The following is a 25,799-nucleotide window of genomic DNA, read 5'->3' as shown; positions in this document are numbered from 1 at the left end:
TACGCTTTTGCTCTGACCTGTACTGTGGCATCACCCCCTCCGCTAGGGATATCGTGGGCTTTCTTACTTTACTTATGCATTCTGTTGTGACCTTTTTAACTGTTCTGCGACATAAATTAGTTGTAACTTTCCGAGCAACTATTTGTAAAATGCTACTATAGCTCAGGCTGTTGAGAGCGGTATATAATACTGTAACACTAAAATAAAAAAGAAACTTTTAATTTAGATGACCTTCTTGCATTGAGGTGATTAATTTTTCAAGAGGACGTGCGTTAAAATGCATGAGGAATACGTAATTGTAGTTAATTGGAGGGGTTACCCCCAAGTAAATAGTTGACATACAACTACAGGCAGACCCTGAGTTATGCCAGTTCCGCAGAGTGCCCCTCCCCCATCACCCACCTCCCTTGTTTAAATAGGCAGTGTTGCTTCTCGCTTCTTGGACGCCCCTCCTCCCCCATCCCACAGAGCACTCCCTGATTATAGGGTTGTACGGCGCCGCGAGCAGCCGGGGGCCCAGTCCCAGCCCTGCTGCCGCCTCTGTATGTTTCCAAAGCTTCTGCTGCAGGCAGGGAGAAAACACAACCCCGGTGGGACATGTGTACGCTGCCTGTGGTAGGAGTGGCCAACCAGGGCAGTGCACATCTAGCCCAATCCTCCTCTCTGCCTGCCTTTGACAGAGCACCATGTCCATGTAAGGAGGCTTGGAATGCTCCATCCAATCGAGGGGTGAGGGATACAGTGGGAATATTAATATTAAAAATACTCATGACATGACAAGTGCGTCTGTGGTCAACGTACTACAGCAGCTTTAAAAAAGAAAGCTGCTTCGTTAGCTACGTAGTTGAAATATGGATTAAAAAGTGAAACTGGTGTGAGAATCGGGTTGTACCACTTGCACAAGTCCCCTCTCTGCTGGCTTTCTAGCATGGGCGGAGCGGGCTGCCGGACGTCCATCACACAGTGTAATCCTGTGCACTGAGCTGGCTGTTCTCGGGATCGGTGCCTGTGGGAAGCTCGGTGACACCTTAGGGCCCCGTGGCGGATCTCCCCTCCCGGCCCAAAGAAGAGGGGATGGATTAAGGACTGGCAAATGGTGGAGCTGCCCCGCTCTGGGTGTCCGGGCTGCAGAGCAGGGCTCATGGATTTAAGGATGCTGGTGCTATGAGTGGCACTATGGCTGCCCAGTCAAGGTAAGTGGGGCGCAGAAACTTCGAAGGGGATTGGAAGATGTGAGGCGTGAGAGACAGGTTCTTTTAGTCGCAGTGTGCTGTAAGGAGTGACAGTATCAGCTAGCGTAAGACAGATGCCAGTATCCCACCCAGAAAGTAGGGACGGCGCCTCTGAAATTGGGACAGGTGGCAGCCCTCGCCTGGGGCAGGCTTGGGATTTAAACACTCCGGATGCCATCGGACGCACATCGCCGAGTCATCACTTTCTACCTCCCCGTGCAGACCTGGCAGGCTGGCACCAGGGAGCCCTCCTTTAAAAACTCTCAAACGAGTCACTGTGTCGTGGTTTTCCTTCTGCTTAGTCTTCGGCTCTTTCTTGGCCCTCTGACCGTGTAATGCTCTCATCAGAGCACCCCTTTTTTGGCCGTAGGTCGGTCGCAGTCGGCGCCATTTAAATATTTGTGCTTTAGCAGATGCATATTTGTTCGCGTACGTGGACCTTTCTAACTCCATGCCCATATGCCGTAGTATTTCCCTTCACGTGTGCACATAACTGTATAATGTTCATGTGCACACGCCACTGCGTAATTGTGCGCTCCTTCGTGTGTACGTGCAGGAGCGCATCTGTGACTAAACATCTCTGCATGTCCGCGTCGGCAGATCGGAGTGTTTACACACACACACAGGCACTTCTGGCCTCCTGGGGTGGTAGACGTGGTTTTTGCACGGTTTCGTTTAACGGATGAAAACCTAGGCACTTAGTGCAAACATATGTTGGGGCCGAAGTTGTTTTGTTCAGTGGGTTGAGGGCACATTAATGAGCTCTGCATTTCAACTAAGCATTCCATTTTAGCAGAAAGCTTCGAGACAAGTTTGGGCTTTTCATACTTTTATTTTCCACAGTGCTTAGATTTCTAAAGCAGGATGACATTCTAACACAACAATAAATAAACAAGTTCGTTTTGCTGGCTCCCAATACAGCATTACTGCGGTTTGTTGTAGATGTACAGTAATAACGATTCCATAATTAAATTTGTGCTCCACCTGGTACATTGATTGCACATCATCATCTTCTGGCTGCATTCATCCGAGTGCCCTCGTGAGTGTATCGTGCGAGATGGGGTAGCTGGAGGCAAAAACAGGACTCAGAGGCCGTACTGCGTTCACCATGGCACTGTTGTGACTGACTGTCACTAAGCTTTACTAAATTACTGAGCAGTGTTACCTGGTAGGTAGATCAGACGGGAATCGCTCTTTTAGAAGACAAGACCACATATGTCTCTACCAAACTTCTCCCTGTTCAGTACTTGCTGCCCGTATCCCTTCAGTTGTGCAGTTTACTAAGATCACCGAAGCGTGTTTGCTGTTTGCACATCTGTGGCCTGTGACCAAATATCCGGATTTATTGTCCTCTCAAGAGCCTTTGTGTCTATAAGCGCATAAGACCTTACATCGTGTGCCGCCAGAGACCGAAGTTAATATGCAACCCGTAATCGCCCTAGTTGCATCACGCATTGTTTGTTTCCAGACGATCCGACGACACTGGGCGCCTCTGCCCTTAGAGTGGCAGCACCGAATACTAGCATTCTGTATTTCTGGGGCTTGCGGTAGACAAGAAAAGGCATATCCCTCTGCAAACACGACCTTACCTTCCAAATGATGCACGTAGGAGCCAGACTCTGTGCGGCCCACTCATGCATCAGACTGACAGACCAGTCACTCCAAGCCTGCAGTCTGCACAGTTGTCTAAGAAAAAACGCCCGGGAGCACCTAACTCCGATCAATACATTGCACCATCTCTATCACTGTCTATGCACCCTCAAACGGACATTACCTTCCATTCCTCCATAACGAGTGCAAGTACTTGGACTCAGGGCTTTAAGTTGGACGGGTCCTCTCGGCTTACATACCCATTAGTAATAAAAAACGGACTTGAAGCTGTTCCTACCGGACCCCATATTCGTGTCCTTGCATTTACAGGCAACCACACGCCTTGCTTATTCAACAATAACTGTAAAAACCCAAAGGTAATCCATATCAATATTGCAGTCTCTGATTAAATTTCACATATATTAGTTCATCTCTCTTTTCGTAAGTGTTTGTTTTTGCTGATGCTGTGTTTCTGTAATTTTTGTCATGCAGCTCTTGTATAGAGCATAGTGAACTGAGTTGCCTCCATATGTCTGCGTGTGAATTCATGTTGTAGTTGGGTCTTTATGGCAGGCCACTATTGAGAGCTCTGTAGTAGAAGTTGAGTGCAATGCGAGCTGCTCACGGTGCCCATCAGTGACTCATAAAAAAAGTGTTCAGAAAACATGCACATCTGATCCTTGGCCTAATTGCAGAGCACAAAGAGTGACAGTCACTTATGCACCAGTTGTGATTTTGTGGGAAAGCTTATAAAGGAAGTGCACAGGTATCGCAGTATTGTCGGTATCAAAGCAAGTTGCAATGCTTACAGGGGAATGGTTGGGTTTTGTGTGGGTGGGATGGTGATTTGGAGGAGATGAAGAGTATATGCACAAAGATAGCCAAAAGACCAGCGCTGTAGTGGAAAGAGGTGACTCATGGGAGATGGAGGATGTCAGGAAGATGAGTAGAAAAGGCCGCATAGAGTGAGAGACTGCAGGGGGAAATGGTTTGAAGGGGAGAACTGGAGTGATTGCGATACTGAAGGTCATTACCCAATGCACAGACTAATTTTTAATTCACAGTCTCATATTTTCAGAATAGAAACATTTTCGATTTTACTTATTCACAATAAAGTCATTGCTTTAGCTTATGTATTTGATACTGCTAACAAACTCTGACAAAGACAATATGCTTAGCTTGCTTTAAGTATTTGTCCATTGTTGTGTTCTATGCCTGAGAGCAATAACGGAGAGCTCAAGAGTCATCCGAATACTGGTCAGGTGGCATGCTGTGTGACACAGGATTTTAGTTTATGATTTAAGCCTTATTCTTCATTACTATGGCTGCACCCCTTGGAAGGGATTCCTAGTTACACTTCTTTGGCCACACCTTTATTACAGACCCTGCCCCACCTTTTCATTCCACTTAAAGCACTGTTTGGAACCACCACTAGTGTACTTTGGAACACCAATCTGTTTCTCCTAGCAGTCAGTTATTACATTAGTTCAATATGCCGATTCAGACCAAACAGGCATTTTTTTTTTTTTACAAAAGGGTAGGCCCGCTTCTTTTCTCTGATTCTTCTCATTCATTAGATTGTGAGTAGAGCTGAGATGGGAGTAGATTATTTGAAGGGAGTGGAAAACCATCATCCTACTGATGGATATCTGCCTTGTTGGATAGAGTATATACTTGGGCACACAACAGGAAGTAAGGGTATCTCGATCACACTTGCAAATTGGTCAAAATGCAAAGCCCTTTTAAACTAACAGATTGTTGTTGAAGGGGTTTTTGTTATTTTCTATCAAAGAACATATAGGGATGGCTGCCTGTAGAAAGGAGACAGTAACTTGAATACACATCTCACTATACATAATAAGATGTATATAATTTCATTAATACTGTTACTTTTACATTCCAGTCTGCTAATTCCACTCTCCAGTACGCCCAAAAAGATTTTATCCCATATCTCTATCCATCCTTTACCTCCACCCTCTTCATTACCCAGTTCCCTCTTCATAATCCCTATCAACTATTCCTTCTAGAAGACAAAACCTGTCCTCTCAATTCAAATCATTAGAGTTTAATCAAGAAGTTATAATTTAGAGTCCAATTACCCTCAAAGTTTCTCCGGCTCTTTCCTGGACTTGACAACTTAGAGGGTTACGTTGGCTGTTCTTTTGGGCTCTTGCCTATAGCACCGTGTACCTCATCAATTAATTGTCATTTTTGGAACTAGTGGAGGAAGTATTTTTTTTAATCCTAGTTGAAGTTATCTCAAACTTTGCCTTACCATCTGTAAGTGGAGTGCATATGCATTGTCTGATTTATGAATGCTGGCATCCACCCTGTCTCTAGACTTTAGATCAGTCCACTTACTGAGATTCACAGGGTGTTTGTGTTCTCAACATAAAATGTCTGGTCTTCAGTCATAATCATCCCTGTTAAATACCTGAATTGTAGTTAAAACTTTTTTCGGAGGTGTTGATTCAAGGCATGGGAAACTCCACCGATGGTTGCGCCTTTGTGCCCACATGTCATATCTAGCTGATGGTCTAGCAGGTACTGTGTGCAGTTGGATATTGATTTTGTTTAGTTGTTTGCTGTTTGGCTATCACTGCAACTTATTTAATATTCTGTTCGAGTGTGCGTCTTGATGTCCATCTGTGGATTGTCTGCCAGAATCAAAGGAATAAAATATGGAAAAAAACAAAGGTTCTAACATTAGTTGGGTAGTAACAAACCTTTGTGTAAGGTGGGAAGAATTTCCAGTTACGGATCCATGAATCATGGGTTAGCTGGTAGTCACTGCTTTCTTACTCTCCAGGTAGGTTTCTCATATTTATTGTAGGCATCAGCAGTATCGTTCTCCAGACGGAGAGTGGTCAGTGCAGTGCACTGCAATTCAAAGTGGTGTAGGCAGTCATCGAAAGGTCAACATTGTCAGAAGATACATTTAAGTGCTGAACAGAGATTAATTCATGCATTTGTGCTCTTCTATTTTAACAGAGACCTATGTTTGGCTTAAGTTGTCCTCTCTTTGTAAACATAAAGAAGACTGTTTGTTGTAGAACTCTAGTACTGCTTCTACAACATGATTTTTTCATAAGCACTCTGAATGCCAGATCACATTTGTTGTAGTTTAACTCCGCTTTTACCATTATTGCTGAGAGTCATTAAGACCAAAGTGAGGCAATGTACAAGCAATAAAATAGGTTTAATTGGACTTATTGGGCAGTGATTTAGTGTGCTTGGATGACAACAGTGTCCCATGTTAGAACATTGAGGTGCATGTTGTTGCTGGGACACACACGTGGACAACGAGTGGTCCCATTCACCCTATAAAGTTGCATCAGTTTGTTTGATGCGACTTTAAAATACACAGCGATAACCTAGAACTTTCTCTTATTTTGGATGAGAATAAAGGAAAAGAAGGGCATGTACCTGGTTTAAAAACAAAAATACATAAGTATTTTGTATCCGAGGATGCCTTGCCAGATCTCTGGAAGGGGTAACCAACTTCATTCCTCACCCCTTATTTGTTACTCCAAGGAAGTGGTAGCAGAGTACAGGTCTTATTCTACACATCGGAAGCTTGGTCCAGGGTTGTAATTTAACTGGCATGTGCTGAAGCAGCTGTTTTTTGGCAGTGGTTATCTATTAGAGATTCACTGGCAACAGGAGGACATCTGCAATTGAAAGGCTGCCTGTTAATGATGTGTAAAACTATGGTGGTCCTTGAGGGTGGCAGTCATGCTAGTTGTCAGCGTAATCACTGGATGTTTATCAGTCATCGAGGCGTCTGGGACTTCGGACCTAAATAATGTTGCAGACTAGAGCGCTGCCGCAAAAGAGCGATTCTTGCTTGGGTGACTAACATACCAACATGTTCCATGAAATAGCAAATAAACATGGCCCTAGTGGGAGGGGTTGGCAGGCAGAGAGGGCTAAGGCCAGACTGTGGAATGAACTCACCCTGTCATGGAAGGAATAACCCGTCTGCACCAAGGGCTGCAGATTTCTCTCTGAGGTCATATCTGACCACCCAGCTCATTCTGGGTGCACTGTCCGTTTCAGGCTGAACATCTGTGATCCGGGGCCATGGCCACTTGATTTCTGTGACAAGCTGTGTGACACCGTTATTTATATTGTTCAACAAGGAAAGGCAAAATATGCAACAGGTTCCTTGGCATTATCGTTCTATCTTGCCATTTTACCAAGCATTGATACAAATCGTGTCTCATCACTACAAAAAAGATGGGCTTCTTATTAAACTATAAACAATCAGCCGTGCCTGTTCAAAATATTTTTTAATCGCCAAGTTATTTATTTTGTCTTGCATCAAAGCACTGGAACACCCTTTCAGTAACACAGAATTTTCCATTACATTAAAATGTTTTGTGTAAAATATATACATTGTTACACTGAGCTAAAATCGAGACCAGACCTACACAGGTTTTGGAATGATTAGGGCACTTGTCCACGCTTTATTTCGCACCTGTTGTAAGGCTCGTTTTTCCACTTTGGGTTTTATGTATGCGTACAGTATCCGCTTCTGGAATCTTATTCACTAAAACAGAACGTCCACATTGAATAGACCTGTACTTTACGCACTTAAGTAAGCATCTGTCAACCAGAGATACTAAAGTTGACTCTAAACAACGGGTAAAGCCCTTAAGTTTTATGCAATGTCGTCCGGCTTTTTTTTATATGTACAGTTACTTCCAAATTTGTATATATGTGCTGTTTTAGCAACATTTTTATGGGCAGTTATTACTCGGAAAATTATTAACGTGGGAACAGAATACTGTTGTTCCTCTTTAAGCTGTACCTGTATTTATCTGGTTTTAAAACAGCGTATTGTATTTTATCTTGCACACCATGTATTGGTTTTATTGTGTATGCTTTTATGATTAACACCATGATATCGAATAAAGCTTATTTTGAATTGACTCTGTGCTGAACTCAAAATATTTGGCATATTTCTGAACTCCAAAGATCTCCTGAAATAATGTCCGCTATGAGAGAATTGTGAGGGACACAGTTTGCATGAGTAGGGAAACAAACTATTTTTATGGCAAAGAACCGATATTTCTTTCTCACTACGTTTGATTTAACAATTGGGATTTTATTTCCTGCTGCAGGCAAGCCTTCTTCCTCCTCCTAGTTCAGAAATTGAGGAATTTATTATAGGCCTATGTGAAATTGCAAAAAAGTTATTTTGCCAAAATGAAATTCACTTGGGGTATCTTGCATGAAAATTAAATGCCAGGGTATACTTTGCATCCAAAAGTGATGAGATACTGGTACTGAGTGCTCGTTCAAGGAGCAACGTCTCCCACATGACTTTGTGCTCGAACCTGTCTCCCGCAGTTGTCAGTTTTCACAGGTGTAGTGAAAATGTAATACAACTTTCTCACCTCTTTAATCCTGAAATATAGAAATCGGCATGCGATAACCAACCAACATTTTCAAAATGCTGCAATCTACGTCGTAGTCAATAAGCAGCATTTTTAATATCGTTTGATCGATTTGAGCGAACATTAATTTTTTGTTGAAAACTGTAGAATATGTGATAAATCTATTATCAGACAGAAAAAGGCAGTGTCTGCAAATGTGCTTATTTCCAGTAGCCTATACAAAAGGATTACACATGTTATGTATATGCATCCCATTCTTAACAGGAATGTCTAAGCCCACTAATGAATGTATATACAAGATGGCAGAGTTATGCTTACCATTTTGGCACGCTCTCTATAATGGAGCAACAAATAATATAGTAAGCATGCACCAACAAGAAGCAAGAATGAGGCAGAGAAAAAAATTGCCATAGCAGAAACAGGGCAGATTTAATTTGTTTGAAAGTCTTCTTTATCACCTCCTGCACCATACGCTTTAGGATGCACTAGGTGGGACTCAAAATATACATTAAATAATAAAACATTTGGTGGGAAATAATTTGGAGGTTAACGATCCATTTCTGTTGTCAGCTGTGATAAAAATAGACAGTACAGGGAGATTTTTCAGTAACTATTGGACGTAATAATGCAGTAGGAATTCAAGACAGCAATAATGTATACTTAGAACATCCGATTTGCGAAGAAAAGATCAAAGAAGGAGCTGAGAGTCAACATATGGGGTGAACATCTTCTTGTAATGGCTTCTGTTCACCTTAAAGGCACAACATGGAAACTTAATGGCTGCAAGCTGTCATCACTTGCACTGCAGCTGTGGACAGTTCAGGAGATTCTGGACTGACCATTATGAGGTGGCGTAAAACCGATTTGCATGTATGGTAGGCAACTGTCTGCACCAGAGTCAGGCTGAAAAACTATGAAGTTGAAAGTAACCAAATTGATCACCATGTATGTCATTATATGATTTACATTCACTGCCATTCCTCGTCTAATTAATTCTCCCTAAGTAGACGAGTATGTCCAGACTTGTGTACGTTCTTCACTGTGCCTCAGGGAGTCCAGCTACACTCATCTAATATAGCCCACCAAGACCAAAACGTGTGAGGTTGCGTGTGTTCTCCCGCACAGAGGAAGCAATGCCCAGCAGTTCAGGTTAGATTGCCACTTTTGGAGTAATGGCTACTGTTTACATGTAATTTATCACTGTTTAAAACGGCGTGAATAAACTGAAATTGTAACTAGAGTGATTATCAGTGGTCCAGATGGATTTAAGCATTCTTATATATATTTTTTATGCTGGCTTTGGGAAAGCTTTATATATATATATATATATATTACCTACTGGCGGTCGCCAGTAGGTAGTTATAGTTAGGACCACGTTTCCATAGGAAATCCGCAACATTCTATTTTGAATAACTTTGGCGCCGGTCGACGAATCCTCGCGAATTTTTCAAAATAGGTGGGGCGCTACGCTCTGCTCCTACCCTGAAAGTCTCGGGGGGATTCGTCAAGCGGGGGCTGAGATAAAAGGGGGGTCCCAAAACGCGTTTTTCCCATGCATTTTTCCATAGGACCTTTAGACAGGGCTACAGCCCGAACGGCTGAACAGAATTACTTGAAATTTGGCAGAGAGGTAGTCCTCGGGTCAAGGAAGTGCCTTTTGTAGGTTTGGTGTAAATCTGTTCAGTAGATTCTGAGGAAATAGCCTTTAAATCAATATATATATCTGAGCCAGCTTACGGTGCGCTTACGGTACGCTTACCGTACGCGTACGGTGGCGTGCGCGGGCACGATTCTGATTGGCTCTTAGATCTTAGTAAACATTCGAATCGGCCGAAACCAGGAAGCGGCGGCCGCCATTTTCTCTCTCGCACTGAGAGTGATGATGAAAATACAAAGCACAAAAACATGTAAAGGGGCTGTTTAGACAGCTCCCACACACATACCCATGTTGAGGGAGTCCCCAAAGATCCCCCAAGGCCAAAAACTGAATTTTTTTTTTCCGCTAATTTTGGCGATTACGCTTACCGTACGCATACGGTAAAAAATGATTTAAAAAAAATAATCATCCACACTCTCCCCACCCCGTGTGCAATTGGTGGCTGAAGGCCACCAATTGTGCATGGCTTATAACAGATGAGATAAACTATAATAATTAAAAAAATAAAAATAAAAATTATCCACACTCTGTCCACCCCCGTGTGCAAATGGTGCCCGAAGGGCACCATTTGTGCATGGCTTATAAAAATTACGAAAAATTAAAATATTACCTTTCAAAACGAAGTGCATCATATGTCCTCCATGTGCGCACGGTGCGCGAAGCGCATCGTGCGTACATGGCCCATCTAGCGTAACGTGGGCACGCGGTGCGCGTAGCGCACCGCGTGCCCACCGTGCGTGCACGGCACTAACTGCGTAAAGTGGTCGCGCGGTGCGCGAAGCGCACCGCGTGCTTACTGTGCGCGCACGGTGCGCGAAGTGCACCGTGCGCGCACGGAACGAACTGCGTTAAGTGGGCGCGCACGCCACGAATGGCGTAAAGTAACTTAGCATTTAAAAAAACGTACAAATTCACTGAAAAAACCATAGGTTTCACACACGTTATAGTTAGGAATTAGCATTTAAAAAACCTTGCAAATTCACTGAAAAAACCATAGGTTTCACACATGTTATAGTTAGCGGAAATTGTACTGATAAAAAACCAATGAAATTCCCCCGTTATAGTTAGTGCAGGCAACTATAACTCACGCGACCGCAATCTTCTGCTGATGACATATGTGTCTTTATGAAAAAAAAATATTTGTAATATATGTATAGCTAAAAATGTATGGAAGAAGACATGGGCAAATAAGTGTCTAAATACAGTATTAGCATCAGCAGAGGATTGCGGTCGCGTGAGTTATAGTTGCCTGCACTAACTATAACGGGGGAATTTCATTGGTTTTTTATCAGTAAAATTTCCGCTAACTATAACATGTGTGAAACCTATGGTTTTTTCAGTGAATATATATATATATATATATATATATATATATATATATATATAATAACCTACTGTCAGTAGGTAGTTATAGTTAGGATCTAGTTACCATAAGAAAAGCTTTTTTTGTTTTCTTATAATTCTGACACTGTTTGAAGAATCTTTAAGAAATTTTAAAAACTAGTTTGTCACTCATTTTAGCTGCTGTCGGCAAACTTTCAGAGTGATTAATCCAAAAGCGGCCAAAAAAAAAAGGGTCCTAAAATGTGTTTTCCCCATTCAATTTTCCATAGGGTTTTAGACACGAGTACAGCCCGAACCGCTTAACGTAATTACACCATATATGGCAGAAAGCTATATTTTGGTGCAGAAAGATCTTTTTGTAATTTGGTGTAAATCCATTAAGCAGTTTTTAAGTAATTAGAAGAAATATTTATGTATATTTAGGGGCGTGGAGGGACCGCAGATCTGACGGATCTCCTGCTGAGATCAGATTGACTGGTACCTCTTTGGCCAGGGAGGGGGCTGTGTGCCCACCCTGCAATTAAATATGTGCAAGGCCCTGGGATCCCCAGCATTGAAATGGGGAGGAGAATGCGTGCCCCACTCCCCTGAAATATTTTGCCGGGCCTTGGGAGATGGGGACCCCTGTGCCTAAAAGCAGCCCATTGATTGGCTGCTACTGTGCACGGTCTGGGGTTAGCTGCATGCGGCCAATCCCTGCTGCAAATGGCCAAAGGCCATGCGCGGGTTGGGGTAAGCCAAAGATTACAGGGACGTTATAGTTAGGTTAAGATTTAACACACACAAAGCCATAGATATTCATCAGTTATATTTAGACTTATCTCGAGTAACAATAACTCGTGCACTAAGGTAACTATAACTCGCATGCTCGCCATGCACTGCTAATACCACACAAATCATCACTCCTAAAATCTTCTCTGATATTAATGATAATATCTCTGCAGCATTTGCTGTAAAACTATCGATGAGAAAACTATGCATGGCGGGGGCGTGAGTTACAATTACATTAGCCCATGAGTTATAGTAACTTGAGATAACTCTAAATATAACTGCTGAATTTCTATGGTATTGTGTGTGTAAAATCTGAACCTAACTATAACGTCCCTGTAACCATTTTTTTCAGTGAATACATTCTCTCTCTCTCTCTCTCTCTCTCTCTCTCTCTCTCTCCCTTGCTCTCTCCCTTGCTCTCTCTCTCTCTCCCTTGCTCTCTCCCTTGCTCTCTCTCTCTCTCCCTTGCTCTCTCTCTCTCGCTCTCTCTCCCTTGCTCTCTCTCCCTTGCTCTCTCTCTCTCTCTCTCTCTCTCTCTCTCTCCCTTGCTCTCTCTCTCTCTCTCTCTCTCCCTTGCTCTCTTGTGCTCTCTCTCGCCTTCTCTCACCCTCTCTTGGATCAGCTGCCATCACATGTTGCTCCTGCCCACCACAGCATGTGGCAGTGCGTCAGCCATTGTTTCTTTTGTACTTTGCTGCATTTTTCCTAATCATGCATCCCACTTCAGTGGTTGACTATTTTCACTGTGAGTGATAGACCACATCCGCATGAAAAGTACTTCCCTTCAGTGCAAGGGAGTACTAAGGCAATGCCTGCATTTCTGAGACCAAAATAATATTTTTCTTGTTGCTGATTTTTTTTTTTTTCTCCTTTTTTTTTTATTGGTGGTGCCCAGTAGCTCTCCCAATAACAGTTTGCAAAAACCATGACAAAACAAAAGTTGACGAAGACTAAATGCTGCCAGCCAACGTCAGACTTATTGATTTGGCAATGTTTGTTTCACATGAATGCACTTCCATGTTTCTATATACTGATAATGGTGGGATGAAGTAGGATTTGGACTTCGATTATGCATTTCCAAAGCACACTCCCTAACTCTTCAGCCAGACAACATTTGCATGGTAGGATGAAATCCCATACCGAAAACAAACTAGTGTGTTATTTTTTTCTACAACAGAATGTTTGCATCACCGTTAACAATGTGATGTGCAGACAAGTGACCTATTTCGCACATTTTAATGCAGATGTTATAGTATTGCAGAAATTGCTCAGTATAGCAAGTGTTTTGTCATATGAGGGCATTCACTTATGTCAATGAGGACTTTTTAGTAAAACTAATAAACTCTGTAGGAGGTATTTAATTCACTTTTATGTTTGGCAGAACTATTTGTAATTCTAGCCCAGGTTCTTGGTTTATTTTCCCGTCCCTCTGTCTACACTTTATTCCTCACCTCCTCTTCCCCTCTTAGTCCATGTTCATTCTACTGTACACTTACAATACTTAGTTCTCCATTGGCCCACTTACAAGGTTTATTTTTTGTTAGAGAACATTGTGGTATCTAAACCAATACATGGGGGAGTGCACTACTTGGCTCTGCCTGTCACTGAGTCATTCATTTCTACATGTGCTACTCTTGTTAACCGAGCAGAATTCACTCTGAATACATGAAAATAACCTCTTTAAAGATACAATAATCAATAACCGCTGAAACGTTTCCTAGCAAGTGCGTTTTCTGATGTGCTAAACTAAGAAATATTAGACGGACAAAAGTGGTGCAGACATGGTGCAGTATGTTTCTTTTTATGGTGATGCGAGATTGGTTCTGTGTGATCTCTAAAGGCAAAATTATCTTTTTACTATTTTTCTTACTTGATTTAAAAATATCTTAGCCTTCTCGGTGAAAGACCCTTGTACGCTAAGTAAGTTTGTTATCTTTGAGGGGAGTCTTGGGTAATGATATTCTTTATCCTAAAAGTTAGCCTAATTTGAATCTGAAACGCTACTATTGATACCTATCCCATGAATATTTTTAATGATAACCATATTTGTGCCATTTATGGCAAAAAGGTTGGCTCAAAGTAGCCTAGTCTTGATTTTCCATACAATAAGTTTTTTTGGGGGGAGACTTTGGCCAATGAAACTGGATTTAACATGGAGATGGCAATTCAACCATGTTTTTATATTGCTTTCTGTGGCACAGTGTTCAGTTGCCAGGGAATGACTACGTACTGTAGACCCAATTCATAAACTTTTGGGCCAAATTAAGGAGCACCTCAGATTTACATCCACTGATTTATTCTCTCTTCACAGGGACTTTAGCTAGAGCAAATTTGGGGCGATGTGTGGAACATGTTAATGATTTACTCTAGGCAATGTTTAACTGTGAATCGTTGAGAATGAATATAAGATTGATTGTTAAACTCTGAGATGCTCACCAACTCCTCTGAATTCAATCAAAAGGAAATATTTTTCAGTTGTGCCGTAAGTTTATAAGAAGATGAACTGCAAAAAATTATCATTGTGCTTTCGACTGGAGAATTGTTTGCCATAACACATGGCACTGGTTCATCTGTGGCATGTGAAAGGAGGTCCTGTTCTGTAGGAGAAGTTATGGTTGAATAATTCCCATAACTGGAATTTCAATTGCTTTTGCGTTTTGCACCCTTGCCATAATGTTCTTCAACTGAATGTTTTGAGGGATATTTCTTTGCCTTTATAACATACCGTTTTTTTTTCTGAGTAACGACTCCTAACTGCCTTTAAGTAGATTTTCTTCTTTAAAAAACTATTGTTTTACAATAAACAGAGATGGCAAAACAAATGCAAGGTGCACATGGATATAGTGTTGATCACACCCACGGCAAGCAACAGATCACATGTACATTCAGCATTCCTCCGAAGAACGATATAATGTTTTGGTTTTATAAATTAGGTACCACATAGGATTGAGAATCTCACTATTGGCATTGCAGTTCTCTTTTGTACGAAACTGCGCTATCCTTAATTATGTTTCTATATTTCATCCTGGGCCCCAGTTTCATAAAGCCTGGGTATGTTTCAGCGACCAAGCATTCTCCATGTTACAGAGCATTCTAGCACATGGTGGTGGTGGATCATCTCTTCGCGCTTCTAACGTCACATGCTGGCTCCCCTAACCTCTGTAGTCTCTTCATTACAGAATTCAAGCACCGCTTACATCATCCCGAAACATGAAACATCTGGGATCATGGCCTTTAGCCATGAGCCATGGAATCTGTGCGCTGGGCTTCACCATTGATGATGCTTTGCACCCTTATCCCATGTTGCAGAACCCTCTGTGCACCATTGATCCCGACCACTGTGCTGCAAAAGCCCACTGTAGGTTGTGAGTGTGAACACTTTTTGTAATTTAATGCTTTCGGATATGTTATCTTTATTTTTGTTTGAGGAATGTTTAAGCTTCTCGAATCCAACATTCTGATTTAAATGTTTTCTTTTACCAATAAATGTCAATTTCCATTCTTCAGGAATGCCACTATGGGGTTGAAGTATGCCCCTTCCTAGTCTCCCAAGATTTTTTTGGGTGCAGAATTCAGTACAGTTCGACAACCGCTTGTTACATAATAGCAGCTGGTGCAAAAAGTTTAATTGCTGGAAGCCAAACTGATCTCCAACCGTTTGAGAAGTGTACACACGACACGAAAACTAGTATTTTCAGCCAGCCCTCTGAGTTTTTAAATTCAAACCCCGTTTTCATCTATTTCTCGAAAGCAGTTCCCTAACTATAGAGTAAGTCTTTGAAGCCCCCCAAAACCTTATTGGACTACCAAGTTCTCAATAACTACAGAATGGATGTGCCCGAAACTATGAAAATGGGCAATTCTGGATGAACTACTCCTTTCGGAACTTCCCAAATCTATACAGGCAAGCAGTTTGATGTGGAAACTTTTGTGCAGGACTGCATAGTGGTAAATGGAATTAAAGTTATATGAAGGGGTCCGAAATGTTAAAGTTATGTAAATATTTTTACTCGAGCTTTTTACCTAGCGTAAACCCAAAAAAGTAGGATGAATCAGTATGTACTTGAGCATGAAGTGAGAAGCTAATATATTTAAGTGGTTCTTTTCATTTGGTGTAAAGAAGCCTTTTGTTTTCTGAAAAAGTGCCCCAAATTAAAAGATAATGGTTTGGCTTGAGAGCTAGATTGAACTTGATAAGTGTATAAGGCGAAAATAAGCTCTGACAATGCCTCGCGAGTTACAGGAGCACAATATTTTGAAAAGAAGTGTCTTGTGGTGGTGTTTGAGATTGGTAGCCCCACCATTTTCGTAGGTTGGGGTGATGCCAATATTAACGAGGAATGCCACAGGGTTTGAAAATCGCTTTTTTTTGGGGGTCACTCCAACTTTGTCGGCGTTGATGCCCACAATAAAATGGAGAGCGTTACTTTTCCCCAGAGAGGTCTGTAAATATAAGGGGCATGTGAATGTATGTAGACTGCATTGTTATAATATCTGTTTTGCTGGCAGTGCAGGAGGCCCAACACAGGATAATATTCTGAAGAAAAACAATCGCGTTCGATTCTCTTAGACAAATGTAATTGATTATATACCAGACCTCAGAGGTGAAATCTCCGGTTGTCTTGTTTAGGCAAAAAGATGTTTGAGTGTAATTCTCTTGTTTCCACTGGCTGTATTTCTCCCACTATCGCCATTCTGAGCTCTCCTCGGGCGAGCATGGATTCAGGCGCGCTCTCTGCGTTAACGCAGAGCAATAATATCCTATGAGGCGCGCGGCTAGGTTCTGTTTGTATCCGATTATTATTGTGATTCATCTTTTTGGAATGTTCAAGATATAGATGCCTAGGTGAGTCCAGTGAATTGTTTTTTTGTTCTATTCCAGATTGCGTTCATTTCTCCTCGCAGTTTCAATAAAGGCATCTTTCTGTGCGTCTGCATCCAGCCCCTTGGGGGTGTTTGTTATCAGGGTGTGTGCAGGCGGACCATCTGTTGCTCTAGTTACACAGGGCGGCCCCGTGGTGGCTTAAGGAGCACTCCCTTGGCACTGCTCACCGCCCTGAGCTCGTTTTGCATTCGCTGAATGGAGTGTGTATTGTTGACGGCGATCTACACTCATTCTGAAGGTGATAATCTGTGGGAATTACATTTTTTATGAGTGGTGGGTGGTTATAATCAGTGGCGTAGCAAGGGCAGGTGGTACCCGGTGCGGAACATTTCTTGTCACCCCCAGCTTGACAAAATGGCAAAAAATGTGTTTAAAAAACACATATTTTTGCCATTTTGTCATCCTCCTCAGTGATGACACCCGGGGCGGCCCACACCCACTGCACCCCCCTTCCTACGCCACTGATTATAATAGATGTTTGTCCAGTCTCGTCCCATTGCCCTTTCATCGTGGTGGCTTTTCGAGCATCCGACTGGCCTAAAGGGCAATCAGGCAGTGCCCGACGGGCTAGTCTGACAAGTCAGTGCTTGGGCCGTTTTCTTAGCAGTTTGTGGGCATGTTATATGGCCGGTTTTTTTTACTGTTGATTTTAAAACAGACATTGAATTCCCCCCCCCCATCGTCCAAACACCTCTCCCCATACGTGTTGTAATTACTTAGGGAATCTTGAGAAAGTAGCAGAGGTGGCAGCGACAGCCACCTGCATTAAAAACCAACCTCCAAACGCCCCAGTCAACCGGGAAATGCCCATTGGAAAAAAAATGAGCAGTCTGGGCCTGCCGCTGGTGATTTGTAGGTCCTTCTGCACACACCCTTAAAGACTCTGTGCCTTAGTTGAGGAAGTTTGAATCTTCATTTTTCAGTGTCATTGAGCAAAGCATCTTGGTTTATATGCAAGTTATGTTCAAGGGGAAGTGGCATAGAATTGGGCACCTGAAACCAAAAAGCATAGGCAAAAGCAATTGGTCTCACCTATGCAAGATCTATTGGCTAAAAGTTGGTGGCATAGTGTGTTGTGGAGTGGCATAAAGTGTACTGTCTTGGAGTCATGTAGATTGTCGTGGAGTGGAGTGGAAGGGCAGAGTGGGGTGCCGTAGAGTGGTGTTTAGTATTGTAGAGTGGAATGTTGTAGAGTGGAGCGGCATAGAGTTGCGTACAGTGGAGTAGAGTGTTGTGGCATAAAATGGAGCACATTGTTGTAGAGTGGCATAGAATAAAGCAGATTGTCGTAAAGTAGAGTGGCATAGCGTGGAGTAGAATTGAGTGTCTTAAAGTGTTGTGGAGTGTCTTGGAAAGTTGTGGAGGGTGTAAAGTGTTGTTGAGCTGAGGGTTATTGAGTGCCGTTGAATGTCTTGGAGTGTTGTGGGGGGAGTAGTGTATGGTGGAGGGATGTAGAGTAGAGTAAAGTGTTGTGGAGGGAGTACAGGGTCTTAGAATGGAGTGGAGTAGAATGGACTGTTGAGTAGAATGTTGCAGAGTGGCGTAGAGTGGATTAAAGTGTCATAGAGCGGAGTTTAAAGGCATTGAGCTGCATGTCATAAAGTGGAGTGGAGTGGCGTGTCAGTGGAGTGGCATAGTATGGAGCATGCATGATGTGGTAGCGCACATCTATTACAGACAACATATTTTCAATTGAAATGACAATTGCATTTGCACAGACATTTAATTTTACTGATAAAAGTATACAGCTCACAAAAAATATTGTGTGGAAATGTCATTACCTAGTGTACTGGGTTATTTAGATCATATTAAAATATTTGTTTCCCCCACACTTCAGATTTACAAAAAATTGTGCTTCATTTGTTGTTTCTGAAATCTGATATATTCTGAAATATCTGCACAATTAATTTGCAGACATTTCCATTTTGTTGTTTGCTAGAAAAAAAACCTCTCCTTTCACAGCAAGTTTGTCACATAAATCCTCTAACTTTGAAGTCAGAAAAAGAAACTTAAACATCAAGCTCCCTTTGAAGACAGAGCCTGTCATTTGACCTCGGTCTTTGAATGCACAGCAAATGTGACAAGATAAGAACAAGATTTAAAGGACTGTTTACAGAAAGTGAGCACTCATGGAATAATACAGTAAATAGGCTATGCTCCATGGGATGGATAACTCAATTTGAACAGCCTGAAACAAACAGCCAGCAAATAGAAATCGGGCAATTGTAAGTTATAAAACACAAAAGCAGTGGCAAGCTATGGGAGGAATACATTCCCAGGGAAGCTTTTAGAATGTCTACAAAAAGCTTTTAGCAGATCTAAACTTCAACCTAAAAAGGGTCACCAGTTATTTCTAGAAGTAGTCTACCACAATGGTATTTGAGCAACAGTGGCACATCACTGCTGTTTTGCCGAGGTACTCTGTTGCTGATCTAGTGTTCCTATAGTAATCTCCATGTTCACTAGCAACCTAAAAGTATACTTTGGTGAAATGTTGAAAATATGCGTAAAGGAAGGTTGGGCTTTTCTTGTCATGCATTGCAGTATTGTGTGCGTAGATCATTAGACATGCTCACTAGAAAGGATGGGCAGAGATACCTTTGTAGATCCAGCTTTGCAGACCATACCATGGAGCACAACCCTGTGTGTCTAAAAGCGACGGCAACTGCAATGTCTCAAAATACCACACTGCTCTCCTAACTGTTGGGTGCAGGTGAAAGGCTAAAATCACTCTTTGCTGGTTTTCAGAGATCAAGACGCCCTGATTATCATGGGACATTCATTTGTTGCTGCACCCTTCTGTCCTCAACATGAAAGAGAGCTCCACATTTGTAAAGGTGCGCCATTTTTGAGGATGGGGACTCCTTATCATGCGCTGTTCATAATTTCTGTGGGAAACAGATGCTTATTTACTGGGAACATTTGAGTTTCCCAAACCCCAATTCTTGTTTTTAACAAAGAAGCTAGTTTATTCTTGAGTTTGAACACGAGTTACATGATGCCTGAAGTGCTTTATCGTCTGTTATTTCAGTGCACTGCTTGGTTAGGTCTTCACATGCTGTTTGCAGCAGAAAGTAGTCCAGGGCTTTGAGGTTGGCTACATTTCAGTTTTCCGGCATGTTGGCCTGCGTAGAGCTTCAGAACCAGAGCTGGGACTGCCGTGTTCAACACAGATCAATAGTTCAAGCATTCAGACAACCCAACTGCTCTACTGAAGTTTGTCTTTTCGGTTCTGCATTGGAGCACAAAGTATACTGTTTACACTAGTGCTCGTGATTTTTAAAACACTCGATCTTTCTGTTTTTTTTATTTTAACAATGCAGGTTTCCTTGATCAGTTTTGTAGTTAAAACTTTCCTGGAGTACGTATTTTAATACCTAGATTCAGATGCAGAAATGTACCCAACAATTACCCGAACCTCATGAGAGATTCTGCTGCCAGGGTGGCAGACTTTCTTCCTATTCGGGTGAGCTAAAAGTGCCAGGCCAGGCCTCCCAGGATAGTGTTCCTCGGGGTTATAAATAGCGGATGTCCTGAATAGGACCCTAGGTTAACTGTTAAGTTTCCGATTCGGTGAGGCTTTTTATAAAATAGAACATTAAAGTTATTTTAAGTGCTATTCAGTCAATATAATGAACGATGGTTTAATTTGTGTTCAATAGAATAGTTAATGGCATACTGCCATCTTAACCTCTCTCTGGTGTTTGCTTGGAAATTCGATCCTCTGCTGTTGCATTGTGCTATGCAAAATACTGACAACTTCATTTGTTATGCACCCATGTATCTTTTTAGCATCAGCTGAAATCCTTGCTAGTAGTTATCTAGATTGTTTTGACTGCAGACCAGCATTTCTGCCCTGTTTTTACAAACAAATGCCCAATGCTAGACTGTGAGCTTTGTTTTGGAGATTGCTTTTTGGGGATCGGGGTCAGGAGAGGACATACGTTTCTAGTTTTGTGTTTTGTTTTACTAGACTTTGACTTTATCCATGGTAACATGTTTGTGAAAAAGCAAGCAAGAAATGAAAAGTAAAAATATTTTTATAGTAATTCATTTATTTCGAGGTGCAAATATCTCTAAAGGGGCACTGGACAGAACGTGGACATGGCGTTGTTACTTTTATATAAATCAGTTGTGCACAACAAACGAATATAGAGACTTTTGTAGTACGAATAGACAATATATAGAAACTGTCTATTTTATGCTCCTCTTGGGTGATCCCATGAGAGTGTGAAGAAAACCCGAGTCTTGAGGATGAAGAAGTGTGGATATAATCTGAACATAATTTGCAGACTTTTAACTCCAGTTGGAGAAGGCTATCCAGACTTGATGAAGAGCATTCCAAAAGAATGAATGTCCCGAAAGCTACAACGTGAGGGGACACACATTGGTGTGTCTGTATATAATAGGTTGTGGCCGAGTCATTGCTGTGAGCGAGCCAGGGTAAGGCATGCAGTCTGCTGAGGGGTGTAGGAGGCTAGAGTGCTACAGTTTTCAACACGGTTGCCCATCGTCAATACTCATCCCTGTGCTTCACTGGCAGCCTGCTTGGTGTAGGTGAGGCGAGCTGATTACTTAATGAAGCGGTTAAACTTCTCTTTGTAGCAAAATTTATTTTTTCATAGAAAGTGAAATAAGATTGAGATAAAATTGTGTGAGTCCAGCTAGTAAGCTCCTACGGTACTCCAGTCTACTCCACGACAGTGGTAATTACTGACTGTAAGTGGATGATCGATAGATCTTTCTAATGTTGAGTTTTTGTGAGCAGAATGAACTATATCCCTTCTAGACCCAACCACTACAGTAGGTTTTTGAGTCACATTTTGGGATGACTATCCTTGTGAGCATTGTTTATTGTTTGTGAGATTGTGGGATATGTGTGTGGTGTCAACTTGCATACAGCAACCACACAACAAAGCAATGATAAGGCCGCAGGATACCATTAAGTCTTGTATTGGACGCCATATGTGTTAGTAACATAGATTTGTCACACAGAAAAATTGTCCTTAAAATGGGCAGCCCGAGTTAAGATTCAGAAATCAGTTCAATCCACAGTGTGGGAATCATAGCAAAGATAACAGCTACATGTTTTGACAGAATACACAGCATACACTACCATAAAAAAAAAAAATCTAAGGACTAGACATATCATTCAACTCAACAGCAGGTTAGTACTGGTGCAGTGTGCCTCCCCGCCCACCCCCGGTCAGACCCCTGAAATTCCCATAATCTATTGGTTCTGTCTCATCAGGTATCTTCATATAACTCTTGTAGATCACAGTGCCGCATGTGATAAGATGGGCCATGCATCGCAATCATTAAATAGTTATACCAAGCTTGGCTTCGGGTACTGAAACCCAATGTTTAAGTGACAGATCATACCTGTCCCTGGACAAGGCATGTGACCCTGCCACTGTTGCAAGAAAAGGCATGACTTATTTCAATTTGTGGAAAATACTTTGGGCCTCATCTTCTTGTTTATGTAATTTTAAATTGTGAATAACAATAAAAACGTTGGCACTACACTAGCATACGTTTTGTTCAAAATACTGCATTCCTATAATAAGAGACTTTCACATTAAAATATTATTTTGAATACTCCAAATTACTAAAGACAGTCGGCATCTGAAGCACTGCATCATGTTGATGTGAACTAAGTATTGTCTTAAAATTAGAAATTCACAGTCAGTGGAAAGAACGAGGACCCACCTTTTGTATGAAAGCAAAATTAGACTGCCCGAGTGCCATTCCGTTTGCTTTTCTCCACTCCTTTTTAATGGTTCTGCCTACAGACACCTCATGGAGGGACAGTCCTAAGTCACTGGAGCATCATGGGAACCCTTTCCACCTGCCCATGTTCTCTCATTCACAACCCAATGGGATTAAATCCTAGCATGTTTAGGATTATGCGAAAGTGCCCCTGCTTTCCGAGTCCTGATTACCCCTTATTTTACACCTGTGGAAAATAGAACGTATACTGTACGACACAGCTTTAATGCTATGCAATTCTGCCACGCTTGAATGTTAATTTAACCATGAGTGCCTAGTCTGTAATCCTCTAGTACAACCAGTGAACATGCAGACCTGACAAAACAAAAAGTGAGTATCACATTTGCCCAAATCCCCCTAAAATATTACCCAACACCTCTTATCTCCAGAAATTCAATGGTGGGGAAAACACCTGAAAGAGAAGTAATTAATAAATGAGTGAATGAATGCTATATTTGTAGGGCGTATATAGCTATTTCAGGAAGATGTGTGACGGCGCCTGTGGGGTAAATAGGTCTAGCATATTCAAAGAGAAAAAGCTGCTTTGACACATGACATCAGGGACGAAAAGTATTGAACAAACAGATGGGTCTTGAGTTGTTTCCTGAAGGTGTTGAAAAAGTTGGATTGGACTAGAATGGAGAGAGCTAAGACGTTCCAGGCCTTAGCGGCATTGACTGCTAATGACCTGCCTTCCATTGTAGCTTTCTTATATTTGGTGTTGTTACCAGGAACAAGTGTTTGGATCTTAAAGTGCAAGGTGACAAGTACCAGGTAAATAAGGGGTGGAATGTATTTTCCAGGACCTGCCTTGTAGATTGCCATATGACACGGGCATAGGGCTTTAAAATAGCACCTGTTAACAATCGGCAGCAAGTGAAGCATATGCAAGTGATTTGTGATAGAGGAAACGCTATTATATGCTCAGCTGCTTTTTGAAGTCTTTGCAAGAGATATTTTGACAGGTCCACCAGTAGTGAGCTGCACTAGTCTGTTCTGGACAAGATGAGGGATACACCAACTCATTCCATGATGAGAGAGCCAGGATTTTAGCAGCAAAAACAAATGATAGAAATGTGCCTGATATGTTCCTTGAAGGATAGTTTGGAGTCAGTTGTGACTCCCAGATTTGTGGCGTGATGAAAAGGGGAAGGCAAAGCTCCCAAGGTTTGCAACCACCATTTATTGGTCTATGGCAAACACAGTGAATACGGGTTTGGTGCTATTATGGGCCAGGGAGTTCAAATTCATCCTCTTTGAAACCTAGTTGAGACAGATCTAAGGTTCTGTGCAGCCCCTCTCGAATTCCCATCAAGCCCAACTATCAGCTTTGTGTTGTCAGGGTAAGTATGAAAGGAAATACCAAAAAATCAATGAGGTGGATAAGAGGGGCCATGTAGCAGTTAAGAGTGTGGGACTCCAAATAGAGCCCAAAAGCACACTGGTAGAAATTGTCATGGCTTAAGACCTATAATTGTTCCAAACACTCAGTTTGGGTGAGATCTTGCATGAAAGAGGGAAGCCATTCATGGAGTATACTCCTAATCCCAGCAGTGGCTACATTTTGTAACAGGATAGAGTGTGATGTGGTGTTGAAAGCAACAGACAAATCTATTAAAATCAAGGCCACCACTCCACCATTGTCCAAAATGAACCTAATATCATCAGTGTCTTTGGGCAGGACAGTTTCGGTGCACAGACCCCTTGCGGAAACCTGACTGAGCAATGTGGAAAAGTTGTTGAGTTTCCAAAAAGTGCATCATGTTAACCAGTGTTTCTATTAGTTTGGCAAAAAGAGTAGACGTGAAATGGGATAGTAATTTAAAATTGTTCGCCAAACAAGGATTTCTTCAAAAGAGGAGAAACTAAGGGGGAATTCCATGTCATTGGTACGATTCCCGTTGCTAATGAAGAGCTGCATAAGATGGTCGGAGAATGGACAATGGACATAGCAAGTTTACTAAATTGCTATACCGAAGAAACATCCAGTGGTGAGAAAAAAGTTATTGAGAGCATGGTATTAGTAATTTTCGCCTCTGTTACCAGTTTAAACGTGTACCAGGGTTATTTAGTTTGGTGGATTAGGTAAGGGAAGAGTGTTTGTGTTCCTGAGAAAAGTTTTTAGGCAAGTTGACCAATTTTGTTGTGAAAAACTTCTGACAAATTGTTGCATAACTCTTGAGATGATTTGAGGAACTTATCATCGGTTTGGGGACCGGCCATGTTTTAATACAGCAAGAAGACTTCTATGGTAGCATTTCTGGAGCTTTAGTTTAAACTGTTTTAGTATTCTTAACCACTTGATAATAAATGTTTTGTTGGGTTTTATATCTTAGTTCATCTAGTGCATTGTATTTTTTTCCATTTTCTGTCCAGTTCTTTGCAATCTTGTTTTCTTCTTTAATGGTTTTAGGTTGCACATCAAGCCATGGAACGGATCGTGCGTTTCTTTTTTTTTTTCTCTTTTTTTTAGATCTTTTTATTATGCGGCTTACGTAACAGAACACAATCTGTGTCAATATATTCAGCATTACAAGGGCAGCTGGTGTGAGAATATCTTAGCGGGGACTATTTCACTATTCCTTAAGTTAGAAACAGTACCTCAGATTTAGCTGGGCAGGCAGTTCCCTGTAACAAATCCACTAATACCCATTCTAGCAGCATCGTTCTCTCAACCCTCTTCCAGCTCCTCAACTATGTTTTTCCAAGGGCCCCATATTTTGAGAATTTTTCGGGCAGCCTTGCGTCTTACATACCAGTTCTTCCATCTGCGTACACCAATCCATGTTGGACTCCCACAATTACACTGTGGGAGCAGACGTACCTCACCAGTATCTAATTATATCCTGTGTGGCTACCATCAAAGCCACTTTACAAAAAAAGACTACCTATCTGCTGATGGTCTGTCCCCCCAGATAATAAGTGCCACCAGTTCGGGTGGGGAGTGTAATTTCTATTGATTCTCTGATAGCTCTATTTATTCTTCGTCTCACTTGCTCCCAATATCCTTGTACCAATAGATGACCCCAAATTATGTGCAATAATGTTCCTGTCTAATTGCAACCCCTGAGACATAAGTTGTTGCCTATTCTCCTATCCTAAACAATTTAGTCCTTGTATAGTAGGCCCAATGTAGTATTTTTAATTGG

The 25,799-nt window shown here is 41.8% G+C and overlaps 1 protein-coding gene across 3 annotated transcripts in view; it reads left to right on the top strand.

Annotated features, from left to right (window-relative positions):
* The window catches only part of AFF1 (ALF transcription elongation factor 1), a 957,397-nt gene that overhangs the window by 604,726 nt on the left and 326,872 nt on the right, over window positions 1–25,799 (top strand). Inside the window, exon 1 of one of the 3 annotated variants that reach the window (XM_085636542.1) lies at window positions 938–1,193. The exons of the other annotated variants lie outside the window; for them this stretch is intronic. Within the exon in view, the coding sequence (XP_085492668.1) occupies window positions 1,165–1,193 (29 nt within the window). The 5' untranslated portion in view covers window positions 938–1,164. Of the gene's footprint in view, window positions 1–937; window positions 1,194–25,799 lie in introns of those variants that run through there. 3 annotated transcript variants of the gene reach the window in all.

This window comes from Triturus cristatus, chromosome 2_1 (assembly GCF_964204655.1).
Source record: "Triturus cristatus chromosome 2_1, aTriCri1.1, whole genome shotgun sequence".
Lineage (NCBI taxonomy): Eukaryota > Metazoa > Chordata > Amphibia > Caudata > Salamandridae > Triturus > Triturus cristatus.
This window is presented reverse-complemented; position numbering and strand designations above follow the sequence as displayed.